Source organism: Bombus flavifrons, chromosome 3 (genome assembly GCF_040668555.2).
Source record: "Bombus flavifrons isolate JBK064 chromosome 3, iyBomFlav1_principal, whole genome shotgun sequence".
NCBI lineage: Eukaryota > Metazoa > Arthropoda > Insecta > Hymenoptera > Apidae > Bombus > Bombus flavifrons.
This window is the reverse complement of record NC_138444.1, coordinates 18,642,645-18,659,171: the sequence shown is the minus strand read 5'-3', so window position 1 is coordinate 18,659,171 and position 16,527 is coordinate 18,642,645. Positions and strand designations below refer to the sequence as shown.

Below are 16,527 nucleotides of genomic sequence, written 5' to 3'. Positions count from 1 at the left end.
GTTGCAGAATGTTCTAGTACAAAACGCTTATTTATAAACTACAGCATTTGCAGTAAAATTGTGGTTCAACGAACGAAGAGTATGTTAGAGACGACCTGTGTGAAGCAGTTGACGGATCGACAGACGCAGTTCGGCAATGCGCGCAAATTGGATTTATCGGAATGCATCTTTGTGTTTAAGCGTTCGCAATCTGATTATGAGGAACCATTGTCGGACGAGGAGGTGAGTCGAGTTCGCTGTTACGTCAATTACATATCTGCAGTGTGATCTATTTAAACGAATATATCGGTATATTTAAAAAAACAGGTTTGACGCATTTAGTATCAAAAAATTCGGCTACTTCATTTGTGCAATTATATCTCGTTAAAATTGTCTTTTCTTCTAAATAACGTTTCGATACGCTATTCACTGTCGTTCTTCTTTCTTTTTCCGGAGTGATTTTGCAGAGATGTAACAGTTATGTTAGTAGTATTATGTAAATGATTAAAACGATACAAAGCATGCGTCTATAGCAACGAAATCGTTAATTAAGAAAAAAATGTATTTTCAATATATGACAAAGTTAATAATAAGTCGCTAAAATTTCATCGAAAATTGCATAAAAATATAATAATAATATGTAAATACGATCACATTACTGAGCTGTACAATGGTGAGTTTTTAAATTAGGGAATGCCACTCTTCAAATTCAACTAATTGAATTATGAAAAGTTTTATTTCTTTCTTTTCTTTATGGTATAAAAATATAATAGTATATAAAAAAAAAAAAATTTGAATACATTTCTTATTTATATTCTCGCAAGTGTAAATTGCTTCAGTTTTACGAATTAATAGGTTAACATATCATAAAGTGACTCGTGTATGGCTATCAATGTAGGTTTCACAAATTACCAATGTAGTTAGTTGTGAGAGTGATACTTTTCAGATCGTATATTTATTTCGCGCGACGTTAGGAAGAGTCGTAAAAGCATAGTTCGTAAAAGATTTACACGGGAAGTTCTTAATACACGAGCTCCAATAAGCTCGTGCACGGTATAGAAAAATATGGGATCACGAAATTTATTTTGCGTTACTGACGCAACTGACTTTTCGGAGTCTGACTTATTTCTTTATTATCGTTATTATTATTATTTTTTTTTTTTTTTAGGAAAACACTGTTGCATCATTCAGACAAATAATTTTAGAGATCACGTGTATTTATTGCTTCGAGTTTCAATGAAATACGTGCGTTGCTTGCTGCAGTCTCCGAATTTTTAGTCCGAATTTTATTCTTCCTTTTTCAACAAGCAAAAGGATTATTAACATTTGAAGAACAAAATTGGTATGAAATCGAAAAAGTAATCGTATTAATAACGAGGATTTTGTTATAAAGCAGTTGTTTACAATAATTGCATCCCTTTCATGAGACATTCCCACGATGCAAGTCTACGACCCGTTACTTTCACTGTATAGCGAAATCCACATTCCCGTCTTGTACATAGGAACCGTTCACGCGGATGCTATGATTAAAAATTACAACACTGGAGGCGAGCGAAAGGGAGAGACCTCGCGATGGCATACACGAACCTCGTAGATCTTTTTGTTGCGTAGTAGGTTATTAGCGAATCAAGCATTCCTTTTAGGTCACTGTAGAATTCCTTTTATCTTCGTCCCTATTAAGCAATTTTCTACGTAATACCATGCGTTGCGTTGATAGATAAACAAACTCGAATGGTTTAGCTCTGATCACGTGGTTTAACAACTACTCGAACTTCTCGTTTTGTTTGGTATTGAATTGTTTCAATTTCGCTCCACTTTACACTCATCTGCTTCGATTCGCTTCAACCTTATAATCAATTTGTTTCAATCCGCTTTAAATATAATTCTTCCAGCAGAATTGTTTCTAGCCCACGAGGAAAATTATATTTTATTACATATCGATAATTATTATTACTATCGTGAACAAGTTCTGTATTTAATTATAAATTATGTATTCTGCAGATGTGTCCTAGTAGGTTTCAATTTGCTCCAAGTTTCTCCGATAGGTTTCATTTTGTTTGAATCTGCTTCGATCATCCGTTCCAATCTGTTCTGTTCGTTTGAAGCCGCTCTTATCTGCTTCTATTCGCTCTATCCTGTTGTTCTAACTCGTTGCTACTCGTTCTGATTTGACCCAAGTAGCTGGTTAACGCACTCATTGATACTCGTTTCAACTCGCTTCAATCTGCTTCTCTATTCGCTCTAACTCACTGCGATTCGCTTCGATTCTTTTCAATTCGTTGCAACTCGACCCAACCGCTTCGAACCCGTTCCAACTCAGTTTTCGTAAATCTAACGCATTCCATCTATCTTACTTCCATCTATTGCGATCTTCAACGTATTTCAAGTTTGCTATGATGACAAAAAATTTGCGAATTAAAACACCCGATTCAATGGAGGAAGGATTAAGCGTAACAAAAAGCGGTAACGTGACGTTAACGAGCCTGGTTGATTTAGGATTCTTTCTGTGTGTAGAACGATCTCGTTCTTTTTTCTCGTTCTTTTTACTCCCGTACGTTCTGTCCGCGTTTCACCAAGGATCGTTAAAAACATTGCGGAGAGAAGAGGGACGAGCGTCATAACACATCCGCCGATGCTTTTGACCGATACCACCGAGTACGAGTTATTTGCAGCCTTCGTGTCTTTCGGAATGACTGATCGTCCTCTTGTCGCGCGTTTCTTCTCGCTTTCTCCGCCATTCTTCTCGTTCTTCCTATCCTCCTTATTTTTCTGCCAGCTTTACGTTCCTCTGTTATTTCACTCATCGGGGTCTGTCCGGCGTTTCGAACATTATTTCTAATTTCGATTCTTCCTGCTCGTTCTAGTGCTCGTTGACACGACTTTATGTCCTTTGTTTCTTCTCTTCTTTCATGCCGCTGCTTTTTATCGTCTTCCTCATTGTACAGTTTTATAAACAGTCAACCGTCCTTTGTTTACGCTTCTCCTTACTTCTGCCTGTTTCCTTGTTTCTTTTTCAAGTTCATTCACTGTTTGCTTTATACCGAAAATTTGTCACTTCTGATCTATCCTTTCTTTTTCTCCGTTTTCCCTACCAAGTTAATTTCTTCGCGGCGTTTCTCGATTTATTTACTGCCTCTGACCACTTCCTCGTCGTTTTTAATTCACTCGTTGCTTTTCCTTTCATCCCGTTTCAGCCCGTTCTTCCATTCATCCTGTTTCATTCAGCGTCTGGTGCCTTTTTAATAATAATCTGACCCGACCTTTCCTTCTTTTCAATCGCGTCCCATCCCAAATGCCATTGCATTGGCATCATTACTTTTTTCTCTCCCTTTTCTCCCTTTTTCTTTGTTGATGTTCCAAGTGTCATCGGGTAAATTAATAACGGCGTCCTTTCTTAAATTAAATGGTTTTCATAATAGCGACCGTCCACTCTGCACGACAGCCTGTTTTTTATTACGCTTTCGTCTAGGACACGGTTTATTGTTTGCTTTATCATGAAAATTGCGTGTTTCCGCGAGTCCTCGGCCCCCGAGAGCACGCTATTCAAGAATATAATAAACTTCTCTGTCGACCTTTTTTCGTTTTTAAATCCTCCGACTGTCGTTCCTCCGACTTTTAGCCATTTTTCTCCAACACACCCTTTTTTTTAATCTTTCCACCGTGCTTCCCTCGCTTCTATTTTCTCGCTTCTCTTTTCTCCCTTCTCTGGAAAAGATACACGTCTTCGCAGAGTCAGTTTCTTTCCTTCACGCGGGTCGGCCGGCATTGGTGAACAGGTTATTCTCGACACAGTCACATACGTACACATTGTGTCTCTTCCGCTACGTTTTATCTTGCGCGTTACTGGCCAAGCACTAGTTTTATTGTTACGTTCTCATTTATCATATTTACTTGTCACTGGGTATCGTAAATAGAAGTCATTCTCTTTCGAGAATGTGCCCATTAAATCAGACTGCATGCTGCGTGCCGTGCTTTGTAGATATTTGACCTTTGCGAAAACTTCGTTTGTTATTATTCTGGATGTTGATTGCCGTATAATTTATTTGTTAATAGCATTACGATATTTGAGTGGCCAATGTTTCGATGATTTAGTGCTACGATACTTTGATATTTTAATACTCCAATAGTCATAAAGTCATAAGTCAGTGTAAAGCAGTGGGTCAGTTACCAAAACACGTTTGCAACGTTTTACGGCTACTCTACGATTTTGTTGTAGACGCTGCTTGTAAGAAATTCACAAACAGTTCGCGAGACCTATAGAAATATTTTTGTTTTTGTTCGTGAATACCAGCGAAGTGAATACACTCGTTACAGTACTTCACCATCTTACTCTTCGGTACTTACTACATCGGTACTTTTGTATTTTAATACTGTTGTGATACTCTAATAAGTCAAGTTTGACCGCATCTTAGTACTGAAACGTTCAAATATCCAAATATTTACGATAGTTGGATACCGCGATACATTAGTACTCCGATACTTGAACATTTCATCATTTAAGCGACTTCTATCGACAAACACTTCGATACGATGAATGGTTTTCTTAAATTAATTATGGATGATGTACGTTCTGTGCAGCTTTCGCTCGTCTATTATTAGTAGCGATTCGATTTCGTTTAATTAACCAGAAAGATGATCTCGTCGTAATTTGAACCATATGGTCGAAATACATGTTCCTTTCGACTCGTTTTAGACGCTGGTATCGGTCTATAGTAGAGAGAACATTGCTGGTTTGCTCCACAAATACACGAGTCAGATGATCGAACAGAAATCGAACTGTCAATATTTTCGGCCGGGATTATTCTCGGCCACGTTCCCGTTCGCGATTTAGCGTACTCGGTCATGAGATAGCTAGAGGTATTTTCTAAACTGTACCGATTAAAATCGAATCGTCGACACCAGTGGCCGGTGCCAACACTAGTAATGAATAAATATTCTGGCTAGTCGTGCCACTCCTCTTATTTTACGAGCTAAAACATATCGTTTATTCCTCGGAATAACGTCCCATTAAACTTTTGCATCGCGTTTGTTGCACGGCACTTACGCGAAACCCTTCGCCCCGTTCGTACCGCTCCTATTCGACTAAATATATCCTTTGGATCGCGTCTGGGGTGATGGTCGCGGCTGCGACGCCTGTCACTCGGTATTCTGATAAATTTTAAAAGTTCAAAGCTAGAAACACTAGTCAGGTCACCTGGGCACGTTAACGGATCGCCGAAAACTAATTAGTTTCATTAGCAGATTTTATTATCCTCAAGCTTTTCAGGTCTGAACGCGGATTTCTCTGTGATTCGTTTCTTTAGCGATTCTTCTTAAGGTATAATGTGAGGGAAGTGTACTCAGGAGGAATACGAAGCAAGAGGCAATCTGGACCTTTTAGCTTTAAACGTCAATATATTTTGTTCGGTTACAGGTTGTCGAGCCATTCGACTTACTCGGCTTAAATGCATAATTTTTTACGTTACCACAAGTGCCGTAATATATACCATCGGTGCTCTCTTGCGTAGTAATTTATGAATTCACAGTATTAGTTAATTGACAAATTATAGATTGTATTATGTATATAGTTTCTCGTTTATTATTTTATAATTTTCTCTCAAATATAATTCAGCTTTCAAAATAGCGATGATATCGATTTCGATTTTAAAAGGGTTCTAGAATTGGTTCTCGTACTAATTTTACAGTAATTAAAACTTCATGTTTCGCTAAAAGCTAAAAGCTTTCTTGTGTACTTTCTGTATCTATCTTTTTCGTATAACTAATTAACGATAACGAGCTGCAATTTAAACTTTAAACCTTACATTTGGAAGATACGTATATTTCATCGATCAAACTGTCTTTTTAAATAAAAAGAAAAAGATCGAAGAAAATGGGACGAGCCTTTGAAATTATTCTTCCATAGCTTCGCGTATATTGGCAATTTCAAATCGTTTTATAAAAAATGATCGAAAAGAGTCAAATTCACGTTTAAGACGTGTTTCTTTTCTTCTTTTCTTCTTTGTTCATAAAACGGACGCATGTCCCCCTTCGTCGGCGATAACGTTTATCGCTTGCTTAAACGCGCGAAGCGGCGTGAGCGGCAACGAGCCATCCTCGCCAATCCGACGACACCCGCATCAGGGTAATTCACGATATTCACGATATTCACGGTCGATCAATTTTCGGTGCAGCGAGGCGAGGCAGAGTTTAATTTAAAAAACAAGCCTTCCTCTAATAATATCATCGAAGACAATAAGCAGTTGCCCGGTATAATAGAAGCCCGCGCTGATTTAATCGTCGATTTAACCATGTACCAGGTATTTAATCCACCGCGTTACAGCCTATCCGTGTTTTACAAGCTATCTTTCAAACGTTGTGAAGGCAGGATGTTCTATGAGCGTCGAACGCATGCATCCGCGTGTATTTACACCGCTGTTCATAAATATCCGGACATTTTGGTCGATTTGCAGTAACGATATTTGAATTTTGGGAAAGAAGAGTCCGAAGATAACGAGAGAGATCGCCAAGTAACAAATAGTCGCGTGAGATTTGACGAAACGCCAGCTTTGTTAGTGCATATTTACCTTCCAAACGAAAGTGCAAAATTTCAGGAAAGTATAGAAGTAAAACTATCGTTTCACGTATGTTTGGTGTACGAAAAGAATACGTACGTAGGTCGAAGGTATGCGGGTAGCCCTGCTACCCATAGATAGAAACGCGGAATAAGTCTAGGTTCGCAAACAAGAGGGAAAATTTCAGTTGCCGACGTAAGGCGATAATGTCAACGTTACGCGATAAATCGTAACAAATTTCGTACCTTTAAGATAGTACACCGACAGTCGACGATTCCGGTGGCGACTGTCTCGCTGTTCTAGCTTAAGGGTCAGCTAAATATATTTCCGTCGTTAAAAATACACTTATTAGCTTTGCAACGAGACGTTTGGTTCTCGCAGCAGTCGAGCTTCGTGAATATTTCTCGTACAGTGGGAACGAAGATTTATGCCGCTTCAATTCTCAACGCGTTCGACATTACTATTACCTTCGGCCTCTATAAATCATCTTTGGTTGCTTACGTTGGGCAATGCCCAGTGTGTGTTGGTTGCCTCTGACAATCTTTTCGAACGATCCCCGGACATATTGCCAAAAGATAAATCAATAGGCGAAGATGATGCGACAGACAAGGAGGAGGAAGAAGAAGAGAGAAACACAAGGCCTAAACAGCTCCAGCTGCGGCTTATTTCGAGCTTCTGTGCTCTGCATCCGTGAACGCATAGACAGCGGCGCATTCTTGTCCCCTCTGTGTATTGCCTCGGATACAGTACGAGAAATAGAAATATACCCGCAGTACATACGTGTTAAGGCTCGAGGAAATAGATTATTTATTGGCCCATAAAGTTTGGCGATGCGTTTCGCCTTGTTATAGGTACTGGGTAGCAGTAAATAATGCGGTTTTATCGCTCTGTATACGCGGAACATTGTCGAATAATAACGCACGTTTGTCTCGGATGTGATATATTTTTCGTCGTTAATTAATCGGCGATTCTTTGAGCGATATTATTTAGGAGGTTATATACATCTCATTCGTTGTTGGAACGCGAGGCTTGGAAAAATGTCTGCTTTGTGTTTAGTGGCACGGCACAGACGGCAGATGCTTTTACAAACGTATTTAATTTTCAGAATTATTAGACACGGACTCTGTATTCAAATGTGTATCGCGATTGAAAATAGGCTGGGATACAACGTTATGGAAGATATTTGGAAGCTTAAATCTTGATCAAACATTCTATACATTGATACGGTATATTTGACATTGATTTGATTAAATTGTAAAGATTCGATCCGAAGTTTTCCGTGAATTCTATACACGTGGAAACGAAAGCCTGGGAACATTATCGGAAAGCCATACGTACCTTTGGGCAAAATCGAATCGATTTTCTAGGCTCGTCCCGGAACAGGGACGAGGCGCAGTTTCAGGCTGAAAAAGTGTAATTGGAAATTGGCTCGGGTCGATCGAGCGCAGGGTAATGTCGCCGAGCCGGGTACTTCGTTAACTGATCCACGTCACGGTGACTGGGAACAAGCTTGCCAGTGATAAAACCGAAAATTGTGCAGGCGTCCTTATCGATATTCTGCCGACCACAATGCGCCAAGTACCGTGGCGTTTTAATCTACCGAAACTGTTACCACCATTCCAATTTTCATCCCTTTCATGCCTGCGTACAACTCTTACAGTCGCTCGTAAACGTTCCATAGAATCCATTAAATCGTCTATTAACTCTTTCGCATATGCGCATCTTGTGACGCGCAATGTCGTTGATTTTATGCTTTGAACGCGATCGTAAGATCTCGTCCGTCGTAAGATACCGTTAGAACATTTTTGAGAAGTAGAATCTTAGCTGTACTTTGCGATACGTATATAAGAAAAATCTGAAACATTCGAGATACGTATCATTTAGAGACTATAAGAGTAAATTCTTATATGAAACAATGTTCAGTTCTACATAATAGGAAAGGACATACGAAATATTTATACTTTATTTATATTTATATCTACACTAATATTTATACTCTCTTTTATGGAAAGATTTAAGAATATATTTTTCGATCGAACCTTCCTGTGGCATATCCTGCGGGTTCATCGTCAGATAAATAATCATAGGAATCTTGTGGAATGATAGCAGAGCAAGTATATCGAAGCTCGTACGCGTTACGGTCGGTTGTCGTGTGTTTGGATAAATAAACGAGTCGGTTTGACGGGCTTTGTACCATCGATAGTTGCCTTAACGCGGTCATTCACGTTCAAACGACAAAGGATCGTGCCACGAGCCGGATTACGAGGCTTAAATTAGTCGAACGTGAATTACGTTCGCAAAAAAGTTACGCGAAATCCCCGCTACGACATGTAGATACTGTCTATTTCCGTCTGACAATCTTTGTAAGATTCGGGCCACTGTAAAAAGTAACCAGAAACCTATATGAAAGTACTTCTGCCGAGTACATGCCCGCTGGTTTTGACGATAAGGGCGCGAAACGCGTCCGTTTTTATCCGTTTGCGTATCGGGTATACAATTAAGGCTTGATTTATCGTGAGTTTTCTGGCCATGAATAATTCACAAGTTAAATTATTCATAAGTCGCGCGTAGCGTGTTGTAGAAGTAACTAATTCAAAAATAGAATCTCGGTGGGCCAGAGGGGAGCTAGGGTTGGGTGGTGAAGGGTGTAAAAGCGACTCGTAATTGAAGTTAATTACCAGCTGAAGTACATTCGCGGCTGAATCGAGTGTCGGTGATAAACGCGTGGACGTAACAGCGAGTGAACGCGACCGAACGAATCGAGATCATCCCTTGGTTGCGAGTTTTAACCTTCGAATCGAGCTTCGATCTGGGACAACCGGAGTTTTCGTGGAAGTTACGAGAATCACCGAGTTCTTTTGGACGCCGATCGTTAGAGAAATTAGCGCCTGTCACCGAACGGGAAGTTAACCATCCGCAACGACGACGAAACATTTTTCGGCGAAAATAAAATGAAATTTGTTATTCTTGCGACGAAAAGTAGATAGCAATGGAAATTGGCGTGATATAATGTCTTTTATAGGATATTTGAATGTAAATTATCGTACAATGAGACCGAAACGAGCCATATTCGAAAGGAAAGTTGGAAACTGGTGGAAACGCAAATGATACGAGATTGCCTTCGTTGATTCACCGGCGGGAGTGACCAAATTTCTTTGTAATAAAAAGTAACTAATAAAGAAAATGGGATATATTTGTTGTATTAAAAATGAATCTGTAAAGATGAGCGGCTAAGTAAGAAAATTGCCAAATTTAGGACGTATCATTCTCGTTAATGTATCATTCTCGTCTTCGTGGACGTACGATTAGCGGGGTACGGGGAAAAGAGGAATACAAGCCGCTGGGTGAGCAATAAATGGCATCTGTTCCGGTATATAGACGAATATAGAAGCTTCGTACGGTAGGTGACGACGATGAATCGCTGAAGAAAGTGCCGTATCATTTCCTGAACATGACACGAGAGATGATTCGCAGCGCAACCGTTCACGGCCACGTGCCTATTCATTTTATTGTTACGTACGCAAATCGACTGCACCAGTCCATCGTAATCTCTTCAGTCATTTTATTGAAATTCGAAGATCCCGCGTAGAACGTCTTCACGCGAACGATCTTTTCTGATACGAAAAGAGTAGATCGGGCGAATATCGTGAGAAATTTCAAGCTGTTGAAGCTAACTGTTAAAGGGCACAAAGCACAAAAGTACGCGTTTTGTTTGGAGTTTTACGGTGGTATCATTGTCGAACGATCGTTGATCGCCATCAGTAGGTTTACGAAGATTCTTTGCCATTCGTCTATTGCTCGGAATTCTATTTTAATTCTTAAATGTTTGCTTTTTACAGATATAATGTTAACGTTCGAACGTTATACGAACGAATATTATAACGTTTTGAAATTGCCAATTTACGTGTGGTAAAAGGAGAGACATTAATGTAAGATCACGCGTGTATATCGTAAATGTCTTTATCTTGGATGCCAAACGTCTCGGGTAATTTTGGAACAGGAATTGTCTCGATAGTTACTGCGTAAGCCTCGACGAACCTAGACGTATATAATTTACGAGCAAGGATAGATTCAGAGTGTATAATTTTGATATACTTTTAGTACAATATAAACGTCTTGTGGACACGACAATTTCTATTAACAGATAAACGACGGTTGATATATTACTGCGCTTTTCCCTGGCTAAGGTAAAGCCAGGCTTGCCAATTATCGCTACTTTCTTATATAGATAATATAAATGGTATGGTATGGGTCGGGTCGCTAATAAATGGATAATAAATAAATAATTAATTAGTAAACAGGTTGGCCGGGAACCGGTCTCGCACTGTAAAGGTATCAAAGGTGAGAAGAAAAAACGCGTGGAAAGAAATTTATTATGTCTATCAACGATTTAGCCTGAATTATGCTAGTTGACGATTAATTTTAATTAACAATAATAATAAGCGATAGAATGTACTGTATTTGCAAACTGATTTCAAACAGATTTCATTCACCTTTTCAATCATATCCGGAAGAATATAAATTTGTATAAATGTCCGTGTTCCAATCGTAAAATTCCAAAAATCTCACATATTTACATCTTTACAATAAGAAATTCTAGTAGATTGCTTCGATCAAAGTTAGTGTCTCTGAAAGCGGTCGTTTCTGGTTTCGATCCACTTTTCCCTGTGAGACAGAGGCCATACGTGAAAAATCAGTACGCCGATGCGTAACAGGATTAAAAATAACGATAACGAGTGGCCCGGCTGTGAATCGTTTCGCGCGGACGTAAACCAGCGTTCCGTCGATTACGTCGATTCACGTGCGTAACGCGGCGGAACTAACGCGATGGAACGCGTTCGCGGGCACAAAATAGATCGCAGGGTGTACCTTTGTCGGCTACCGTGACTCGATGTGTCGGTTTATAATTATCGTCTTAGATACGGCGACGTCTCACGATTCTCCACACTGTGTGCAGCCGTCGACGATTCGTCTGTGCACATACACCGGAATGTGACAAGAGAAGAATCAGTCTCGCATTTTGTTTCTGCTTATCTGATCGCGTGTCTGTCACGTGTCGTTTGATAACGGATGCGTTTAACGCAAATTTAAATTCGTACATTTGTATTTAAACGTTTGAACTTGAACACTTGCGTTTGAACATTTGAATCGAAATCTTTGATATCGGTATTTGAACTTGAAATTTGATCGAGATGCTTGGATTTGAATGTTTGACTTTGAACACGTCTGAATGCGAATATTTCAGTGTGAATTTTGTAGCACGTGTAGAACGATTTTACGTAAGCGGTCGATATTTTAGATCGCTGCTGTTGAGACTATATTACCGTTCAAAAGTTTGCGATTGCTTATTTAAAGAGGAAGAAATTTGCATTTTTGAATGTAAAAGGTAGGAATGCTCGAGTTTCTATGTATCCTAAATTAGTACATACAACTATACTTAGTAAAAGAGTCAGATTATAATCGTTCGACGTTTCGTATGGTATTGTTAATTTCTTGAGTTCATATTTAAGCTTACGCAACCGAGCATTAAATAGAATGAAAATTGACTCACGTAACGAGAAGACAAAGTATTTATTATCTATACGGTGTATTTAAATAATTTCGAATTGTAAAATTCTATAATTGAGTTGTATTTATTAAAAAAAAAAAAAAACAATTGTGGAGAAAAAATCGAAACGTAAATATAAGTTACATTTTATATAAAATAAAATGTTATGCAATTCGCTACGTTTCATCGACTGCCTCTCTGTCTTTTCAGTGAAATAGGACAGACCATATTATAAAGTTTGGAATCTGCGTCTGTAATTTTATAATTGAGATATATTTCATGAAAATTAAGCAAGGGTCTGGCTGCTTTTGAGTGTTAGTGTACATCCAGGTTGACCAGTGAATCAAAATGAAGCGTCTTCCTCTTCGGAGAGGCTTCCTGTCGCCGCGTATGTTATCCTCACGAACCTGTTTAAGCTAGACGTACGAATGGCCGAAGACACAGCGTCAAAGAACACGCAAGCCACACGATGATTCCTCTTGTTCGCTTTGTTTCGGCCAACTATTTCTGTACGACGAGCATTCTACGCTACTAGGAGACGGCGAGCGGTGCATGCATGGGTTTTGCAAGTTTACGAGACCCTCGAAGCTCCGTTCGCCAGGGGACGCGAAACACTTCCGACTGAGAACCGGATTCGGCCCGATTTATACGTAGCCATCCAAAAGCTGTAAGGTATCGAGAGTCACGGCTCCATCGGTTTATCAAATAGTCGCCTTTGATCGCTTTAAAATCTTCGAGACGTTGTTGAAGAATGTAAATTCCCTATCAAAGAGAACTTTCATTTCCTTCACGGAATTGGATTACGTGTTGGCGTATGCTATTACTAGAATGAAGATGTTTATGCAAATTCATATTTCGATCCTATACACACACAGTTGATATTGTAACGAATACTTCAATTTCATTACTTTATATATTTTTGTGTATCATGAGCATTCGGTACAGTTTTATATAAATTAAATATTATATTACTATATAAATTAAATTTATAAAATAGAATGCTACGTTTTATCTTATTTACGTAATATATTTCGTTGTATTATTTCTATAAGAACGTATTTATTTAACTCGCCAGTATTAAAACTTTTTAAATCGATATTCAAGATTCCAACTTTACCAGTTCAGATATCACGGCTGTCTTATCAATAATTCAAGAATGCCCAGATTTAAAATTTCTCAGAACCACACGTTGGGAATCCGAAGCTTCCACCAGTTTCACCTTTTACCCTCTGCGACGTCAGCTTTCGCCGTGCAAGTGTTATTAGCATAGATCGAACTTCGACAACACGAACAACCACCGGTAACAAACTCTTTTAACCCAGGAGTCGTCGTCGCTATCCTATTTCACGATACTAGTCATCGAGTTTCGTGTCGATTCGACTCGAAACCTTTCATCTTCCCGTCGACTGTGCCATTATGTTTTCTCCGTTGGTTTCACGAGTACCGACCGAAAGAAGTCCGCATTTAGCGATGGAATTACCGTATTTAGAGGCACTCGAACGTTTCCATTCGACGTCGTCCGAGTTTTAATTACGTCGACGGGTACAATGGCGGCGTACAGTCTCGTATGTGTTCCACGTTCGTCGTCGACGAATAAAGCGTCCAGAGATGCCTGTTAATTATCGTCGCATTCACGCTGGCCACGTATCGCTCGGTATTAAACGCGTTGTTTCGACGCCGAGAATCGTTCGTCGAGTCGCTCGTCGACACAATAAATCCGGTCTTATCGGCTGGTGCACGCAGAATGCTCGTCCCTGTCGCGATTTCCCTTCGCGATAATGTCCGGTGAACGATCGGCTGTTAACTCGGCGTTTCGGCTCGCAACGCTGATTTTCTCGGCAACAGGGGGAGACTCGTGCAAAAGTGCTGATAAAATATGTCCAGACCTCTCTATCGGGATTTCGAAACGAGTCTGGAAATTGAAAATCAGTGCACACGCGACATTTATAATCTGTCGTACGTAATGCGAGTTCTGATCTATGGTATCGATGTTGTTCCCGCGTTTGCGTAGATTTTTCGATGTAATTTAATTTGGTGTAACTCGAGGCGCGTGCGCGCGCGTGTATACGTGGAGGGTGTAAGATCGGAGTTAATTTCTGGATTATTATTTATGTTTTTACGTATCTGCCAATGTGATATCTTTGGTGCAAGTTTTATGCTCTATTAATCAAATAGTCGTGCCATAAAAATAAAAATTAGGTCAAAGCTTGGAAATTCTACAAACGTTTATCTTATTTTGATGAATATCGAATAACGTTCGCGTTTTAGAGTTAAGTATAAATGGAGCCTTAATTCAATGGGAATTTTGCGCTTAATCTGAGAAAGATAGGAGACACGCAGATGTAAAATATCGTAACGCGGTTTCCGACAGAACGGAAGTCGATCGAAAGTTTCGCGGTTCGAACGGAGGGAATTTCGTGTCGCGTTCCATCGCGTGTTTCACCGAGCTGCGACCAAATATCGAGTCTCGTTTAACGAAGTTAGGATTACTTCCTCTTATTTTCGATTCCGATACCCTTTGTTCCTGCGGTTAACTTTTCAAATTACGAGTGCGTAATAAATTAAGGCCGAAAATGCAGACGATTCGTTGGAAAAAATCGTAGGAACGTGTCCACCGTGAAACGTACACGGTTGCATTATGCAAACGAATACGAGGGCGGAGAGGTAAAAAAGAAACTTTTGATCTGGTTTTCGCGGTAGTTGGTTCTCGTATCTCACGCTGACCAGGCCGCAAAGGGGAATAAAAAAATCCACAGAAATCGCTGGACCGCGACTTGCTCGGGCCACTTTCACCTCTGACGCACCTCGGGCAAGGCTGACCAGCTCTAACGTCGAAATAGGAGCGAGGAAGGGAGAAAAAAAAAATGGTCAGTCGGGAGGAAAACCGGGAAAAATTCTACTCGTTTGTCTACTGCCGTTCCTACCGCTTTGTTTCTGTTTCATTGGACAGGTGTTCCAGTTCAGAAAAGGCCTTAAAGACCTGTTTGTTTTTAATGGGATTGTTGGGAAATTTTGAAAAAATGTTTTTCTCTTACCAAAGTTGTTCTATCGGTGTAATCAAACATTTCGGTCCTTGTACAGTTAGAATTCGACGAATTTAAGTTATTTATTTAATCGAGTGATAAGTTTCTCCATATTCACAGGAATTATTTCACATACTAACTGGAGTTATAAAGTTGACAATGAAAATTGTTAAGATTTAATGCGTGACGCGGTAATAATTGTCCCGTTGTACGGCGAATAAAAAAGATTTGTAAAAATCTTTGATTTCATTCTAAAGTCAGGATGATATACCATCTCTTTTTCCGCAACTTTCCTTCTTGGCGAATTGGAAGAATCTCGAGGAGCGGAGTTTTCAAGGGAAGACCAAAGTTCGCTCGTAAGTCGTTAAATACGTGGCAACGGGGCCGAATTTGTAGCACGTCGCGTCGAGAAAACTGGTCGAGGTACGCTATAAATTAGTTGGCTCTTCTGGTACACGTAAGGATTATTATCCGAGCTAAACTAAACAGTTCGCGTGCTGCTTAACTTTTTCTAATTGTTTGGAAAGCGGCCTGCGTCTGTCGTCAACTTTCGACTACTTTTCGACTAACTCGCGATTCGTGCACGTTAATTCGAAACTCTTCCATTTGTGTCGACTATTTCAAGCTCTCAACCTTGATGAGATTCTGCCGATTTGATTTGCTCCATTTCAAACATTAGAAAGAAAAGTCCGCCGTTATAAGTTGTAGAGTGAACTTGGATGTTTTCCGATATTTTCATCGAACTTGACAATCGAATAGATATCGAAAGATATTGTAATTTGCCATAAACGGTCTCGATAACGATGCATGCGACTCTAACAATTCCATTCAGGTAATTTGAAAACCTAGAAACAGAAATGTACCGTTGCAAATTACGAAATAAATTTCGATGTTGCGTTCTCTTTAAACTTGACAATCGGCATCGATAGATCGTATCGCAATATATCGTGAACGTCTAGCCTCGGTTTGTTTTGCATTCTACGATTAAGCAAATGAGATATCTCATTGTTCATCCTTACATCCCTCGAGAATTCGTCGTTGTAATCCGTGTGATTTCTCAAAAGATAAAAGGTGTCTGCCATGCTTGCTATTAAAACATCGTCGCCCGCAGAGCAGAATCATTTCGCTGCTGGCTGCGATTAATTCTGCCCCGATGTCTTGATACGAAGCCCCGAACGGCGACAAAAATAATTGCCACATATTGTGCTCTTCTCCTTCGTATACATAGATTGTTTCGTGTTAGTCAACGTCATTATTTCGTTCGTTGATTGTTGTTCTGCTTTTGTCGCGTAACTCGTGGCTCGTTGCCTTTTCACGGGGAGCAAATTTCAGAGACGGCGAAACGCGTTTGCGGGCTTCTTAACCATGGTCGGGTAGCAATCTATGCCTTTTCATCGAACGGTTTTCGAACGAGATTTTTTTCCTT

General features: G+C 39.7%; 1 protein-coding gene across 2 annotated transcripts in view; it reads left to right on the top strand.

Moving 5' to 3' along the window:
* Positions 1 to 16,527, top strand: part of LOC138178199 (pseudouridylate synthase RPUSD2) — a 178,061-nt gene that overhangs the window by 940 nt on the left and 160,594 nt on the right. For both annotated transcript variants that reach the window (XM_069109780.1, XM_069109781.1), the window contains exon 2: positions 8 to 222. In XM_069109780.1, the coding sequence (XP_068965881.1) occupies positions 82 to 222 (141 nt within the window). In that variant the 5' untranslated portion in view covers positions 8 to 81. The remainder of the gene's footprint in view (positions 1 to 7; positions 223 to 16,527) is intronic.